Source organism: Zootoca vivipara, chromosome 1 (assembly GCF_965207765.1).
Source record: "Zootoca vivipara chromosome 1, rZooViv2.hap1.1, whole genome shotgun sequence".
Classification (NCBI taxonomy): domain Eukaryota; kingdom Metazoa; phylum Chordata; class Lepidosauria; order Squamata; family Lacertidae; genus Zootoca; species Zootoca vivipara.
The window spans coordinates 115,767,420-115,782,248 of NC_142582.1; the positions used below are offsets into that span (position 1 = coordinate 115,767,420).

General features: G+C 44.6%; 1 protein-coding gene across 2 annotated transcripts in view; it reads right to left on the minus strand.

Moving 5' to 3' along the window:
- Positions 1 to 285: 285 nt before the first annotated feature.
- SYNE3 (spectrin repeat containing nuclear envelope family member 3) overlaps positions 286 to 14,829 on the minus strand; it is a 101,183-nt gene continuing 86,639 nt past the window's right edge. The window contains exon 19 of one of the 2 annotated variants that reach the window (XM_088673071.1): positions 286 to 807. In XM_088673071.1, the coding sequence (XP_088529197.1) occupies positions 634 to 807 (174 nt within the window). In that variant the 3' untranslated portion in view covers positions 286 to 633. Of the gene's footprint in view, positions 808 to 5,153; positions 14,820 to 14,829 lie in introns of those variants that run through there. The other variant, XM_035106607.3, reaches the window with a different exon arrangement.

Below are 14,829 nucleotides of genomic sequence, written 5' to 3' on the forward strand. Positions count from 1 at the left end.
CCAGCAGACGGAACAGATCATTCATCATCTCCATTTCTCTCTCTCTCTCTCTCTCTCTCTCTCTCTCTCTCTCTCTCTCCCTCCCTCCCTCCCTCCCTCCCTCCCTCCCTCCCTCCCTCAATAGTTGAAGAGGGAGGAAAAGTAATTTAGAAGTTCATGGAGCCTTGCTTTGGTCCAGCTAACTGCCTTAAGGGGACCCACCAAAAAATATAGAAAGATGGACAGCTAAACATATTTTTTATGTTATGTATGTTTACATTCAAACTGCCAATCAGGAAACATTCCTCTGAAAGATTAGCTCTCTTTTTATTTGCCGGAATAGTAAAAAACAAACAAAAAAAACAAAAAAGAGAGAAGAGACAGAAAGAGGCATGAAATACTTAGTGCATTTGTAATGCACAGCAGATGGGAATTATACATATTTATGGACACTGTTAACCACATCTCTCCCACATTACTCTGATGGAGTGCATGCATAGACTTGGCAAAAAATTATTAAAAAAATAAAATTAAACAGCCCATTAGTAGAATTTATGAACAGGGCTTCCACTAAGGGAGCTGTATCGAGAGGTCTATAGTCAGTACGGTGCAGCCCAGCTGATACCATCTGTTTGGTGTATTCACTGAAGAAGATTATATTACAATCCTCAGTAATGCCACAAATGCTACAGTTAAACTGGATGAGACTTCGGCTTCATTCCACTGCAGCAATATGGGTTTATCGTGAGTGATTTTCCACAGCTGGAGGTGGAGACTTGATTTCATGGAATCACAAGAAATAAAATTCTGAAAGCTTGAAATATTAACCTAAAGGGAGACAAAAAATAAAATAAAAAACCAAGCAAAAAAATATCAAATTCCTCTTCATTAAATCTCTCCTGCATGATGCATTTGGCCGAACCCTCTAGACAATGTCAGATTTCAGTGCTAAATGTTTCTGAGCGTGATTGAACCAAGGATGGCTCCAATTGTGTAGCTGCCTGTTAGTGCTCATTTCATTACTATCACTTCACCTCTGGCAGTCTTGTCCCTTTCCGTTCACTTTTATAGAATTCTAAATGATGGTGCCATTGAATTGGGGAGAAGAGCATCATGGCACAGCTCCTGAAATTGCTTTTATTCTGGCAAGCGAATTTCCGACTTGAAGGGAAAAGCAAAAGACGCAGACTGCAAATCCACTGAAATGCATTTGATGCACTCCCTGTCTCAAGATGCTATGACTTAGCTAGGGACCATTTGAAAGCATAAACAGGCTCTCTCTTTTTGCGTATATCTCTAGTGGGATGGAGAACCACGTGTGTGATTGGGAACTGTGTTTACCCTTCTCCTGTTCCACCACGCTCAGAAGTTCATGTATGTGGCCTGGGAAAGGACATTCACTTTGGCGTTCCCTAACCTGTAGCATTCCCTTCCACACAGAGGCACATTTGGCACCTTCATTGTATAGCATTCATCATATGCTGAAGACACACCTCTTTTACCCATCAGCCTTTGACACTTGAGATATGTATTGTTGGGACCCACCCTATTCTTCTTATTCTGAATTGCTTTTTAAAAAAAACCCTGATTTTAATGTTATATTATTATGGATGTCATGTCACCCTAGGATGGAGAACAGCAGGCCAAGGGGGATTGTGTATGTGAGAGTTGGGGTGATGCTGGAAGCTGGAGACACAGAGGTACGTCAAGCTGGGCCATGTGCAGAGGAGGGCGACCAAGACGATCAAGGGTCTGGACACCAAGCCTTAAGAGGAACGGTTGAGGGAGTTGCCTGGATAAGGGGAGACTGAGAGGAGATATGATAGCCATCTTCAAATATCTAAAGGGATGTCACAGGGAAGATGGAGCAAGCCTGAATTCTCCTGCTGTGGCAGGCAGGACCCAAATCAATGGAATCAAGTTACAAGAAAGGAGATTCCTACTAAACATCAGGAAGAACTTTCTGACAGTAAAAGCTGTTCAACAGTGGATTGGACTTTCTCGGGAAACCTAATGTGGAAGCAATATCTGTTTGAATGTTAATGATGTGACACCCTGCCCACCCCACCCCACCTATGTTCAAATTATGCAATGTATACAAAAACCCACAGTCTCCACTGATCTTCAGTACATGGAAACTGTAAGTAAGCTCAGAATCCCATGGAGTCTGTTGCCAGCTGGAACTTCAGGCTGTGTCCAACAATATTGTAACTTCCTCTTGACCTTATGGTGCAGGACGGGAAAGATAATGACAACTGCCACTGTGTTCATGTAGCTCAATAGTATATACAACAATTTCCCTGACCATCTGTCTGGAAGCAGGGAGCTGCACATGGTAACTGCTGCTTTCTTCTCTAATGTAATTCTAGAGTCCCTAACGTGGAGCCCTCAGACATCCCCCTTGGTGCCCCTTGTTGGAGGCCGGAGCTGTATGCCCCACAGGCCTGTCATATTTTCCTGAAACTAGCCTGCTGCCCTCAGGCACATTGGAGAACACTATCCACCATACCTGCCAAGTTCCTGCCGGAAAAATAAGGGATCGGCAGACCGGAAGTAGCGTTGCTGCCATTTTGGAACTGGGTAGAGCAGCACCGAAAGTCGCTTCTGAGCATGCTCTGCCCAGTTCCAAAATGGCCGCCACACCAGAAATCGCTTCTGCGCATGTCCAGAGACTCCAGACATGTGCAGAAGGAGCCTCCCCCGGCTGGTAAGTAAACTGAGAAAAAACAAAAAAATCCGTTTTTCCAGCTGAGAACGGAATACGGGAGACTTGGCAGCTATGCTATCCACTTGCCAGTGTTGAAGGAAAAATCAACTGCTAGGCCATGCAGCCTCTGCACGTGAAATGGTGGCAGGGAGGGAGGTCAGAGGCGAAATCTTGTTCTTTGCCTCAGGCAGCAAAATATCTTCTGCTGGCTGCTGCCTGGAAACAAAGGTCTACAAACATGTTCCTGCTTGGGCTGAGACTTTGCCTCAACGTTTTCCTCCACCTGGCATGTATCTGTGTGTTCTTCAGCTCTGGCTTCATGGCTCATCTCTTGACAGCTGTTTATGGCTCAACCTCGACAAAATGGGGTTGTTCTATTGGCCCTGGATTACTTACTTCTAGATGTGTGGCCTTGCTTCTGGAAACAGACCCAGAAATGCTGTTCAACCGAGCAGAAATTGTGAGGGCTCGGTGCCGTTGGTTGAAACTATGTTCCTTGGCGATTTGGTCCCCATTTTTCATCTAACGGGCCAGACTTCAGCCTGCCTCCCGGCATCACAACAAAGATAGTATTACGAACAGAAATTCACAGCGCCGTCAAAGTGGGCAGCGAAAGGCTATTCTGTCACTTTTCATTCACCTGGGGTACTACAGTTAAACTAATTAGAAAAGACTGAGGAGGCCGAGGAAGCTGAACATTCTTAGCCCTAGGAAGAAAGCTGCGGTGAGGGAAAGCCCAGAGCTGCCATAATCTGAATAGTAACCACTTGTTCTCAGTGACTGCCCTGGTCTGGCACTCGCAGAGAAAAGATTTGGGTTAAATAGGAGGATTTTTGTAATGCCGAGGCTAGCCCAGCGGCAACAGGATAAGCAACCATCTGCAGCAGTGTTTTGTTAAATAAATAAAAGAGAGATCCACGGTTTTCAAGCAGAGAGGCTGAAGTGTGCTTTGCTAAATGAAGCCACCTACCCCCACCATATATGACCAGTGGTGTCATCCCAGTGAATGCACACTAGGGCTTCAATCCTGTACACATTTGCTAGAATTAAGTAAAGATGTGTTAGGATATTGTGCGCGAGGTTGGTAGGACTTGCACCTTTTCTTTTCTGTACACTCTGCAGGCTGGAGATTAAGCGGGTATTAATGCTTATTAGGAGAATCTTAGAATTGGATGGGACGCCCCGAGGTCCGTCTACCAACCAATCTCAAGACATGGTCCTCCATCCACTTTGGAACCATGCCGGACCCTGCTTAGCTTTGCAAATGTGCTAGCTGTTTTATTGCTGCACCACTCGGTTGCATATTTAATGGTGCCAACTACTGCCTGTCTCATAGTGCCATGTGTTAGAAGGGAGACGGAGGAATAAACTGAGTGAAGCAAAGGAGTACGAAAGGCAGCACTTGAAGAGAGAGCAGCCAAAACATACTATTTGCCAAAGTTCAGAACAGGCATCCCCAAACTGTGGCCCTCCAGATGTTTTGGCCTACAATTCCCATGATCCCTAGCTAACAGGATCAGTGGTGGGGGAAGATGGGAATTGTAGTCCAAAACATCTGGAGGGCCGAAGTCTGGGGATGCCTGGTTAAGAAGCTGTTCTTTTAATAGGAAACCAGTGTGCTATGGATCAGACTGAGGGGAGAAAGAATAAATTGTCTACAATAGGTTGGCATATTACATTCCTCCATAACTAATAGTAAGAAGGTCCCCAAATTGATTATTTTATTATTTGCAACTAGGGTCACAGCCACATCATACGTCTAAAACACATGGCCTCCCCTTAACAAACCACAATTCCCCTTTTCATTGATTTAGTAACAAAAAAGTGCTATGTTTGTACAAACCACCATTTCCATGATTCTTTAGGGAAAACCATATGCTTTGAATGTGTTTGAAATGAATAGTGTGAATATTGGGATTTTCCATTCCACCTTTAGTTGCAGACATGGGATTATTATGTGTCACGTGTCTGTTTACATTCCAGCACAGTTTGCTGGTGTGAGCGGAACTTCCGCTGTATTGCTTTTGCTTTGGACTCTCTCTCCTCGGAGATGGCATGGAAAGATGGCATGTTTCTTTGTCTTGATTTATGTTTAATAAATTCGTAGTTAATAGTATGTATCCACAAGCCTCAGCCTCATCTGTTGTGCAGTTACACGGCTAAGTATAGTGTGCCCAAGTCTGGGAGGCTTGGGGCACTGATCTTTGTTGGAACCAGAGGTCGATGGATCTTTGCAGTGGCACAGCTAGAAGGAGACGATCCACCTGGGGGGCTAGCCAGCTGGCCTTTCGACTCCAGAAGCTGACAGTGGATGTGCCTAAAATCAGCATCATCTGCTCACTGTTCAACATCCTCAGACATCCACTCTGACATCTGGGTGGCATGTGGCATGTGCAGAACCCCTTTTGGAATACAATATAATAGTTTCTCCCCCCCCGCCCCCCAAAAACCAAACTAAAACAGCAGCTTACAAACAGGAAGGCATTTATTCGAATAAAAATATATGCATTTTGTTAATTGAAAAAAGCCATTTACAAAAATACCACAGTGACGTTAAATGAGCACACAGCGGATTCTTCCTTCGAACATCTTCTTTTAAAAAGTTCAGCACTTCACAAAGACAACAGACTTATGACAGGGTTGCCATACATCTGGAATTTCCCGGACATACCTGGAATACTGCATTCGGAAGCAGTGACCAGGTGGAAGTTGGCAAAATCCAGACGTATGGCAACCCATGTTGGCAGTGTTGTTTTTGCCGATTTCCCTCAAAAACGTAACTTTTGTGTCCGGATTTTTACTTTTTGAAATATGGCAACTCTATCTTGTGAAGGAGTTAGGCTGGTCAACATTTCTCCTTATGACGCCAAAAAGCTTTAGGAAAAGTCCAGGACACAAAATCTGCCTAAGAGAAGGTACAGACTGCAATAGCTTGCACATGTACCGAGACATCTGTTTGGCTCCAGCACTTTTTAAGCTAAAATGAGCCCAGCTTACTACAAACATAGTTCAAAACCACACACCATAGGACAGTGTGATGGAAATGGTCCCTACAGTATGGGGTGTTTGTTTATAAGTGCCCAAGCTAAAACATCAAAAAAGGGCTGGGGTAGCAGGAAGTATGAAGCCTGTGTCCTAGTAGTACATTGTCAAAGGACCATGATTGCCAAGGAAAGCTGGGAATGATGCACACTTTCTCCAGCCACCTGGGTTGTTTTACGAAACCCGTTCCTTGAACTACGCAAGGCCTTCTGGCAACACGTGTCTGCATGTAGCCAGTCTTTCTATACAGTAACAGATCCACTGGCAGATCCACAGCATGCATTTAAAACCCACTGTTTCCCCCGACGAATCCTGGAACCTGTAGTTTCTTGTGGGTGCTGGGAATTAAAGCCCTGTGAGTTCCCAGGGTTCGTTGAGGGAAGCTATGTGCTTTAAATCTGTGTTGAATATGCTTTAATTGTTCTCTGAAGGGACTCGGAGAATCTCTCTAACATGTGGAAATGCTCTGTCCCAACAATTTACCACCACCAGTAAGCTTCATTGATCATGTGCCTTGTCAGGTGGGATGAGATGAGATTATACGGTAACTTGGAAAGAAGGGCCATAGCTTCATATTAATGCCTCTGATTTGGTCTACAGCAGCCTTCCCAACCCGGTGCTGTCTAGACGTTTTGGATTCTGACTCCCATTGGTCCCAGTTCACATGACCAATGGTCAGGGAAGATGAGACTTGTAGTCTAACAACTGGAGGGCATCATGTTGAGGAAGACTAGTCTATAGCATCTCTGATTCAAGATCTCAGGTGCTAAACTGAGAAGGATGCCTGCCTGAGATTTGTTGAGCTGGTGATTAGAAGGCCCAGGGCAAGGTGCAGCATAGTTTTGATTCAATGTAAAACACATCTCTATCTCTCCTAGGTGATGTAGGGTAAAAAATGAGGTTCTATGTCTGGAAGGCAGGAAAGACAATCTTCTCCCTGGGCTAAACAATGATCATGATCTTTTTCTGAGCAGACAACACACTCGAGTTAGCACGAACACAAAAGTTACAGAAATCAAGTGGTTTACTTTTGACACACACACACACAAAAGCATTTTGCTGCCTGGTGCACTGCACAGAAGAAGCAAAGATGGAACACCCAGTGATTTGACTCACGTTGCAGAATTGCAAGTAGAAACTGATGTCACTGCAATTTAAAGCACAATCGATATTCCCGTGGATTGGAGCACTGGTCACGCTTAAGAGTCCATTCATTTCAATGGATCATGCATAGAAACATTGCTCCGTGGTTTGCATTCCTAGACAGTCATTGGTACCAGATTTTGTGTGATGATCTGTAGCTCATCAATTTGCTTGACTGGTACTATATCGTATTATGTAAATAAGCCGTACACCTAATGGTTCCCCTCCCAAAAATCACTATGGAGCTGTGTCCAGTTCATAAGAAAGATTCATGCATGGTTCAGGTTCACTGACTAAAGAAGTCCCAGAGTGGTATCTGTGTCTTTCTCACATACTAGAAACCACAAGGTGTCCTTTGACACCTTAAAGAATAAAAGATATATTGTCATGTCAGCTTCAATGGGCCAGAGGTTATTTCATCAGATACATGCTTAAGCCACAATATATGTGCTAGTCTTTAAGGTGTCATAAGATTCTTGGTTGTTTTAACACTGGAAAAACATTTCAAACAGCCATTTGTACAGATATCTGCATGTAAGATCAGCTCACTGTGAAGTTACACACACACACAAATAAAAAAATTCCTTCCAGTAGCACCTTAGAGACCAACTAAGTTTGTCATTGGTATGATCTTTCATGTGCATGCACACTTCTTCAGATACACATAAATAAAAGTGTTAAGTTTTGGGGTAAGTTGTTTGAGATGCTTTGGAGATGAAAAATCGTCATCATGTAAAGCTAAAGGTTTCGTCACATATTAGGATTGTGAGTTATTTCTTCCTAGGAGTTTCTAAGCTCTTAGAGATGGGTGACAATAGCAGAGTATCTGATAAAATGTGGCGTATGGGTAGAAGGAAAAAGAAAAAGAAACAAAAAGGACTTGAAAAATCTACCTCCAGGACAGAACCATAGAGAAAATAAATACCAGGAAAGGTACCATGCTTAGATAAGGTTCCTAGCCAATCACCCATCCAGATACTGGCCAGACTGAAAGTTATTAAACTTCAGAGACAGAACTAAATCTGGCGCTAATGATATTATGTGTGTAGTGGCTAGAATTCTTAGCACCCTTCCCAAACTACAATTTTTGGGGGTGGGGGTGGGGCAGGGAGCCATGGAAGTTAAATTGTCATAAAGATTAGTTATATATATTAGTTTGCTGTGAAAAGGCACCCCCAGATAATCAGTACTTTCACAATTTACATTGCATTTATGTCTAAAAGTTGATAACCCTGATAATTCAAACACAAAACCATGGGTATCCATGTATCTTGAGAAAAATACAATATTCAATTCAAAATTCAACCCCTCCCCCCGCAGCACCATAAAGAGGTCAATTCCAGCAAAATCCCAATAGCACGGATGGAATGAATGAGAACGCTTTTTATTATCTGAAACTAACAGGATCAAGCCTTAGCAGAAGGGAAAGCTTAGCAAAATAAGTCCGCCCCCCCCCCCCGCAAAAAATATCCACTTTTATGAAAGCATTCTTACTTTTTATAAAGCTGGGCATGAAAATTATATGGATGTGGAACGTCACCTTCCTTTAAATAGTGCAATTATGACATTTCCTATTATATACAGATCACAGCAATGGTTAGGCTCTACTTATGGAGCTAAGAGGCAGATGCATGTGCAGGGCAATGCTAAGCCTGCACTCTTTTACTCTTATTGGAGTTGACAAAGGCTTTTCGTTTTGAGAAAAATAGACACCCCCCCAAGTAACAACTGGGGTTGCAGGAAAATGATGGCTTCAAGGGGCAGAAGCGCTAGGCAAGTAGTTGGGAACAAGACCAGTTTGCCGCCTTCTCCTCCTCTAGAAATTTGCTGTGCCTTTTTTGGAACCAATCTAAACTAATTCCAGAAGGAGACGTGTGAAAAAGAGAAAGATTGCGGGTAAATGCTTTGTTACTGCCACCTGCTCACAGTTACCCCTGTCGTTTCCTTCTGAAAAACACAAGACCCTGCTGTGTAGTACCATTTCACACATTTCCAGCAGAAAGTGGGGCTCCAGACATCAAAATGCACGGCCAAGCTTGTAAAAGCCATATGACGAAGCTGGAGCAAGAGAGTCACGTTTGAAAAAAAAACATTGCCTTTCCTTCCCGATTGAATGACACATTAGACAGGGGTCGCTTCCTGTGTACCTAAAGTGGGATGTCCGCCTGCCAATTTGCTGCTTAATTGTGGGGAGAGCAGAGTAGGAAAGGGTATCTATTTATGGGAGAGAGGGCACTTCCCCTGACTCCCCACCACCTCCAGTGAGGCTAGTACCCCAATGTTGGAGAGCTGCCGCCGTCAAGCAGATGGTTTGACTCCTATTCTCATCACCCTCAGCCAGCATGCCCAATGGTCGGGAATGATGGGAGTTGGAGTCCAGCTACATCTGGAGCCCCCCCCCCATCCTGCATCTCTGCTGTAAGGCACTCTCCTATGTTCATCAACTATCGCTGTTTGAAAAAGCAAGTGCATCCTGTCTCTCCAGGACAAATCAAATGTTGCGGAGCCTCTAAAGCACAGACCCTACGGGGACTTCCACTAACTTGTGCTGCCTTGAGGGTGGCTTGATTTCTATGCTAGGCACAGGGATGAGAGGGAGTACTCTAACTCTCCTCTACCAGCCTGCTCATTTGCCTGCACTGGATTCCCTGTACAGGTGAAACTTGGAAAATTAGAATATCATCGAAAAGCGCATTTATTTCAGTAATGCAACTTTTTCTTTTAATTTTTACAAATGCTTTCTTTTGGAGATTCCACAGTAATAAAACAAATAGTTACAATAATACAAAAATCAACATCGCTATTTCATTTCATTAATTAAATTCCATTTATAATTGACCCGCCCAACGACAAATAATTACAATTACAACAAATAAAGGCTTGACATATCTTGCTTTGCATGTCATGCATCTATCTCATATATTGGTTTCACCTTTTAAGCTGCGTTACTGAAATAAATGCACTTTTCGACGATATTCTAATTTTCCGAGTTTCACCTGTACATACCTGCATTTACAGTGGTACCTCTGGTTACGAATGCTTCTGGTTATGAACACTTCAGGTTACGAGCACCACTAACCCAGAAGTAGCTGTTTGTGGTTGTGAACTTTGCCCCAGGATGCGAACGGAAATCGTGTGCCAGAGGCCAAATTAGCGAATAAGATAAGAACGGTTTCAGCTTAAGAACGGACCACCGGAATGAATTAAGTTTGTAACCAGGGGTACCACTGTAGTCCCTTGTAACCTATAGCTATCAGGTTTAAATAAAAGGCTGTCTTACGATATCCTTAAGCTCCACAAGTCAGTTTGCACTGGAGGCAGAAAGTAGGCTTTCTGCCCGCCACCATTCCCTGGGAGTTGAAGTCAGTTTGAAAGACGAAACGCGGCATGTTTCGTTTGTTTGCTCATTAATATATGCATTTACACGAACACTTTGCCCTAGTATAGGCATTATTTGTACACATTTCTTGTCTGAAGAACTGCATTGCGAAAATGCGGCAAAGTGCGAATTCCGAAGGGTGGCCGCGTTTCTGTTAGTGCATTTCCAGAAAGTGCAAATTAGGTAAGTTTAAGTGCAAACTGAATCAAATCCCCCACCCTCTGCCCCCATTCCTACCTGGAAGCGACCCCAGTTAGGACCACCACTTTCCCCACTCCTTGACAATCCAGCCTCACCAGCAGTATGTGTGAATGCCTTATGGGAAGACAGCCTGGAAAAATATACGACTAGCCAATCCTTGTGCAATTTCCGAAGCAGAAAAAGTAACAATGGGTTGCTTATGGATCCCCTTGTGCAATTACGGTGGTGCCGTTTAGACTACAGGTCAGCTCAGCTTTTCCAAGATAAGTCTTATTCTTTGGAGACCCCTGATAATACTTTAGTAAACACATGCCCAGGTTTTAAACTAAACAGAACTGAGGCCGGTTATTAATTTTTTTCTTTTTCTTTTTTAAGGAGGGATATTGAATGCTAGATTTCTTTCTCTCTCAGAAATGAAGAGCACAACATGAACTGCATGGAGTAATGGCAGAAAATGAGTGGATCTGCTTGCCTCTTAGCCTTACACAAATATAACGGATCTAAAAAGAAAAAGAAAAAAAAGGCTAACTTCTTTGTTCCACAGGAAAGGAAAGGAAAATCACATGAAAGAGAGAGCTAGCGTAATATTTTGGAAAACACCATGATTCTGCAGAGAGCAGTGATTAAAGGCGAAAATGGCTGCTAAAGTGATCATAAAGGTAAAGGTAAAGGGACCCCTGACCATTAGGCCCAGTCGTGGACGACTCTGGGGTTGCGGCGCTCATCTCACTTTACTGGCTGAGGGAGCCAGCGTACAGCTTCCAGGTCATAGTCTATCAGCAAACAAACCATTTCTAGGTTCTGAGCAGGGAGGCTGAGACAAAAGTTGAGCAGCTGCAGCAGCAGCAGCTGGGTTAAAGCAAGAAAGTCTGCCACCTTAGGTGACCCCTGCATGGGCTAATGAGTCTTCTTCCCAACCACACGGTGCCGGTTTGAGCACTGAACAAAGCCAGCCTCCAGTGGACACTCGGGTAGCCAACAGCATAAGAACATCCCGTGCAGTTGGGCTGCTAACATCCCTGTGAAGCAGCCTCCTTATTTGCAAAACGGTAATAGTCTTAATCCACAGCGGCAAAATCTTTTAAGCACAGTTAAGCGATATCAGTAGACCTTTCCTCTGAATAATTTTTATGGGACCAGAGTGCAAAAAAGCAGTGAAAGATGCCAGTGGTATAGCAGAGCAGGAATAGGCGCGGAAAGAGAGAGGAAGGGGGTGCAGTTCCAGACTTTTTTTCCAGAGCGGAAGGGATGAAATCACCATGGTAAGGTGCACTGAGTTGTCAGTGAAGTTTTCCCCCCTATTGTTTGTGACAGATTAGCATAGAGGGAGTCAGAGAATTGGGGGGGGGGTAACAAGCAGAGGTTGGACACATCTTTCCTTTTCTTTGATGGAGTTCCTTCTTCACACGGGCCGTTCAAATGGTAACACTTCTTTGCAAGATTGTTTAAAAGCTAAAGGCTGAAATTCAGCTAGCTGAAGGCCTTTTGTTAAAGCCTAACGTGCTTTACAACTTGGAACTGATCAGCACCACAGAGTTCAATCAAGCTTACTTGCAGGTAACTATGGAGAGGGTTGCAGCCAAGCCATGCATCTGTGATCAGGGATGGCAACCAATTCTCAGAGTGGTTTAGCAATCAATCCCTCTTCCCTGGGAACTCCAGGGGAATAGGAGTCTCCTAACAACTGTTGACAAAGGTCTGTATAGTTAAAGCTATGGTTTCCCCAGCCCAGTAGTGATGTATGGAAGTGAGAGCTGGACCATAAGGAAGGCTGATCGCTGAAGAATTGATGCTTTTGAATTATGGTGCTGGAGGAGACTCTTGAGAGTCCCATGGGCTGCAAGAAGATCAAACCTATCCATTCTGAAGGAAATCAGCCCTGAGAGCTCACTGGAAGGACAGATCCTGAAGCTGAGGCTCCAATACTTTGGCCACCTCATGAGAAGAGAAGACTCCCTGGAAAAGACCCTGATGTTAGGAAAGATGGAGGGCACAAGGAGAAGGGGACGACAGAGGACGAGATGGTTGGACAGTGTTCTCGAAGCTACCAACATGAGTCTGACCAAACTGCGGGAGGCAGTGGAAAACAGGAGTGCCTGGCGTGCTCTGGTCCATGGGGTCACGAAGATTCGGACACAACTAAATGACTAAATAACAAAATAACAACAACAACTGTCAGCACCCGTAACGAACTATAGTATAGGATTCTTTGGGGGAAACAATGACTGTTAAAGTGGTACGACCCTTTTTAAAAATTGTATAGTGCAAATGGGGCCTAACTTGCAAAGAGAAAAGGGCTGGATTGGGCAATATGAGAGGCTGAGGAGTGGAGGGTGGTGACTAGACTCTGTGAAGTCCAGTGATGATTTCTCCACGGATGGGTCATCAGGGCCAACACCCTGCAATGCAGGGGCCAGGAAGGAACCCTCACAACAGCCCACTGGAGAGTGGCTATGTAATGCTGAATATTGTGGGGTACAGAGTGAGTGAAAAACTGGCTAGAAGGGGAAACCAAAGTTAGCATCCTGGAAGAGGAAGTCTTACAGGGCAAAGTTTTAAGAGACCCTGGATGTGCTGTCATATTCAGCAGAAAATTAATTCCATGCTGAGAGGAGGTTGGTGGGGTGGGGAGAACCAGGCTGCCAAAATGTGTTTCCAATTTAGTTTCCCCTTCTCCAACTTTTTTTTTTTTGGGGGGGGGGGATATCATAACATTTGAAATGTTGAAGTGACGTTGCCACTATTTTGCTCTGACCTTTGCACATGGAAAGAATGTCTGCTATGTTGCCTACAATCAACCGAAGCTTCTGCCTCCTCCTCCTCCTCCTCCAGAAACATCTTTCCTGCCGAGGTTGGCAGGATCTTTTGCCAGTTGGTAAGAAGTGAAACGATAGAGAGGGGTCAATCAGACTCCAGCATTTCAAGTAACGTATGTTAAGGGTGCGAGAGAGAAAGCGTTGATAACAGGAGAGTAGCAGTAACAGGGGAGAGAGACGAGACGGCGCAGCAAGGTTCAGGGGCCTCATCTTGCATATAAAATGGCTGAACATAGGAAGTCGGTGCAGGATCAGGCCAAAGACCCATCCAGTTCTCACAGTGGCCAACCAGGTACCTATGGGAAGCCCATAGCAGGACCTGACTGCAACAGCACTCTCTGCGCTTGCGATTCCCAGAAGCTGGCATTCACTGGGGGCACATTGAGTTTCCCGGTGCCACAGAATTCCCAGGATAATTTCTTGCCTTCTTACACTTTGGGTAGAACTGGTGGTGAGAAGCTCAATGGTTGCCACTAAAAAAAGGCAGCTCCATGTGGAGTTCGCTTCCTCGCATCGTGCCTCCCTCCCTAAGCTGGGCAGAAGCTTCCCGGGCTTCGGGAGGAGGCACCAAGCCTCTGACAGGATGCTGGATCCCAGCTGCCTCCTTCCCAAGGCTGGGCAGGCTTTGAGAGGGTGGCAGGAGGGCTTTTGGAGCCTTTAAGGGACTAGCCTAGTCCCCTTAGTCCACTGACTGCATGTTGCTGGTGCCTGCTGCAAAAGCAGGTGTCCACCCTCTAAAGATAAAGGCAATATGTGTTTGCCGTTTAGCTTTAGTTCTTACTCATTTTCAAATGCATGCAAACTGAATAGATTTAAGTATTTAATCAACAATTAATCAACCAGGATCTTTTCAAGCAGGTGGCAGCTGTAGTTTTCATAACATTCACGGGTCGAGGAGATGGAACTTGACTTGTGTGGCTACCTCCCCCCCCCCCACGACAACCTCATATTTGTCACCCTCTCTGGTTATGCCTTAGCTTTTGGTTTCTATGCTTAGACAAGGGTTTAGTTGAAACATCTACTGTTACTCAACAAAGACAAGGCATAAAATAAGAATAGCAATAAAATTGGCAGGGTTAAAAATGGAAATGGTAATTTCAAGATATCTTTCATTGAGACACATGTATAAAAATCATATATACAGTATAAATATAGCCATATATTTTTAAAAATATAATTTTAGCTCTAAGTATGAATAATTCATTTCTATGGACTGAGCCTATATGGACAATGCAGGTCATTTGACCAAGTTTCCAGTTTACACGGGTCCCTTAGCGAGTTGCCCTGGATTCTGGGGGACCTGCAGGAGCTGAGACACTTGGATAACTCTATGCACCTTCATGCATAGAGGGCTTTAAGTTGGCGGTGGGCCGTTGTATCTCAGCACCAGGTTGAAGGAGCGGGCGTAATTGTTGGCGAGCTTGCAGCTGTGCGTCTCCTCTACGAGAGGCAGCAGGAAGGCGAGGAGCAGGAGGAGGAGGAGGAGCAGCTGGAGAGGCAAAGCGGCGCAGCAGACACGGCGCAAGAAGGAACACGCCCCGGCTGGTCGTCCCTGAAAGACA